Genomic DNA, 697 nt, shown 5'->3' on the forward strand with positions numbered 1-697 from the left:
CTGTGCCCCCGTCATCACCTCGCCTCGACGGGGACGGCAGCCGGGAAAAGATGCTCTGTCCTGCCGAACACGCCAGCCCTCTCCATCACCCGCGGCCTGGGGCTGGCAGCGATTTGGGCTGCCCAGACAGCTCACGCCGGGCAAAGGCTTTGCTTTCTCCAGCTCACCGTTCCTGAGGTCCCCATCCGAGTGACACGGTGGGATCATGGAGGCATCCGTCCCCGTGGGAGGCATCACGGCCGCTCTTCTCTGCTGCTGCCTCCTGAGCTCTGCGTGGGCTCTGGTAAGTCTGCGTGGCCCCGTGGGCTCCTCCGGTCCCTCTCCTGGCTTTAAATATTGCTAATTGTGCAACCCGCTCCGGTCAGGGACTGCATGCCCCTAGACTGCACGGTCCCTGCTCCGCAGAGCTGCCGGGCAGGAGCTGGGCAGGAGGGCAAAGCCTCTCTGCTCCCACTGAAAGCTTTCCAGGAGCCATGGAGACACCAGGACATGATGGATCTTCCATTTCTTGGGCACATCCAGGGCAGAGTTCCCTGCCTCAGAGGCATCGGGGGAACAGAAAGAGCAGGGCGATTTACGGTCAGTGCAGGCGAGGCTGGAGGGATGGGGCGAGGGCAGAGCTGGGCACACCCGGCGCAGCCCCCAAAGCCGAGCTCCCACCCCACTGATGCATCCCCAGGACCCCCACTCCTGCCCT

At 64.3% G+C, this 697-nt stretch overlaps 1 protein-coding gene across 1 annotated transcript in view; it reads left to right on the plus strand.

Annotated features, from left to right (window-relative positions):
* The first annotated feature begins 205 nt into the window (after positions 1-205).
* LOC104163232 (parathyroid hormone/parathyroid hormone-related peptide receptor-like) overlaps positions 206-697 on the plus strand; it is a 6,973-nt gene continuing 6,481 nt past the window's right edge. Inside the window, exon 1 of the mRNA XM_009702158.1 lies at positions 206-283. Within this exon, the coding sequence (XP_009700460.1) occupies positions 206-283 (78 nt within the window). The remainder of the gene's footprint in view (positions 284-697) is intronic.

The sequence above is a fragment of the Cariama cristata genome, unplaced genomic scaffold (genome assembly GCF_000690535.1).
Source record: "Cariama cristata isolate BGI_N322 unplaced genomic scaffold, ASM69053v1 scaffold23146, whole genome shotgun sequence".
In the NCBI taxonomy this organism is placed as follows: Eukaryota; Metazoa; Chordata; class Aves; order Cariamiformes; family Cariamidae; genus Cariama; species Cariama cristata.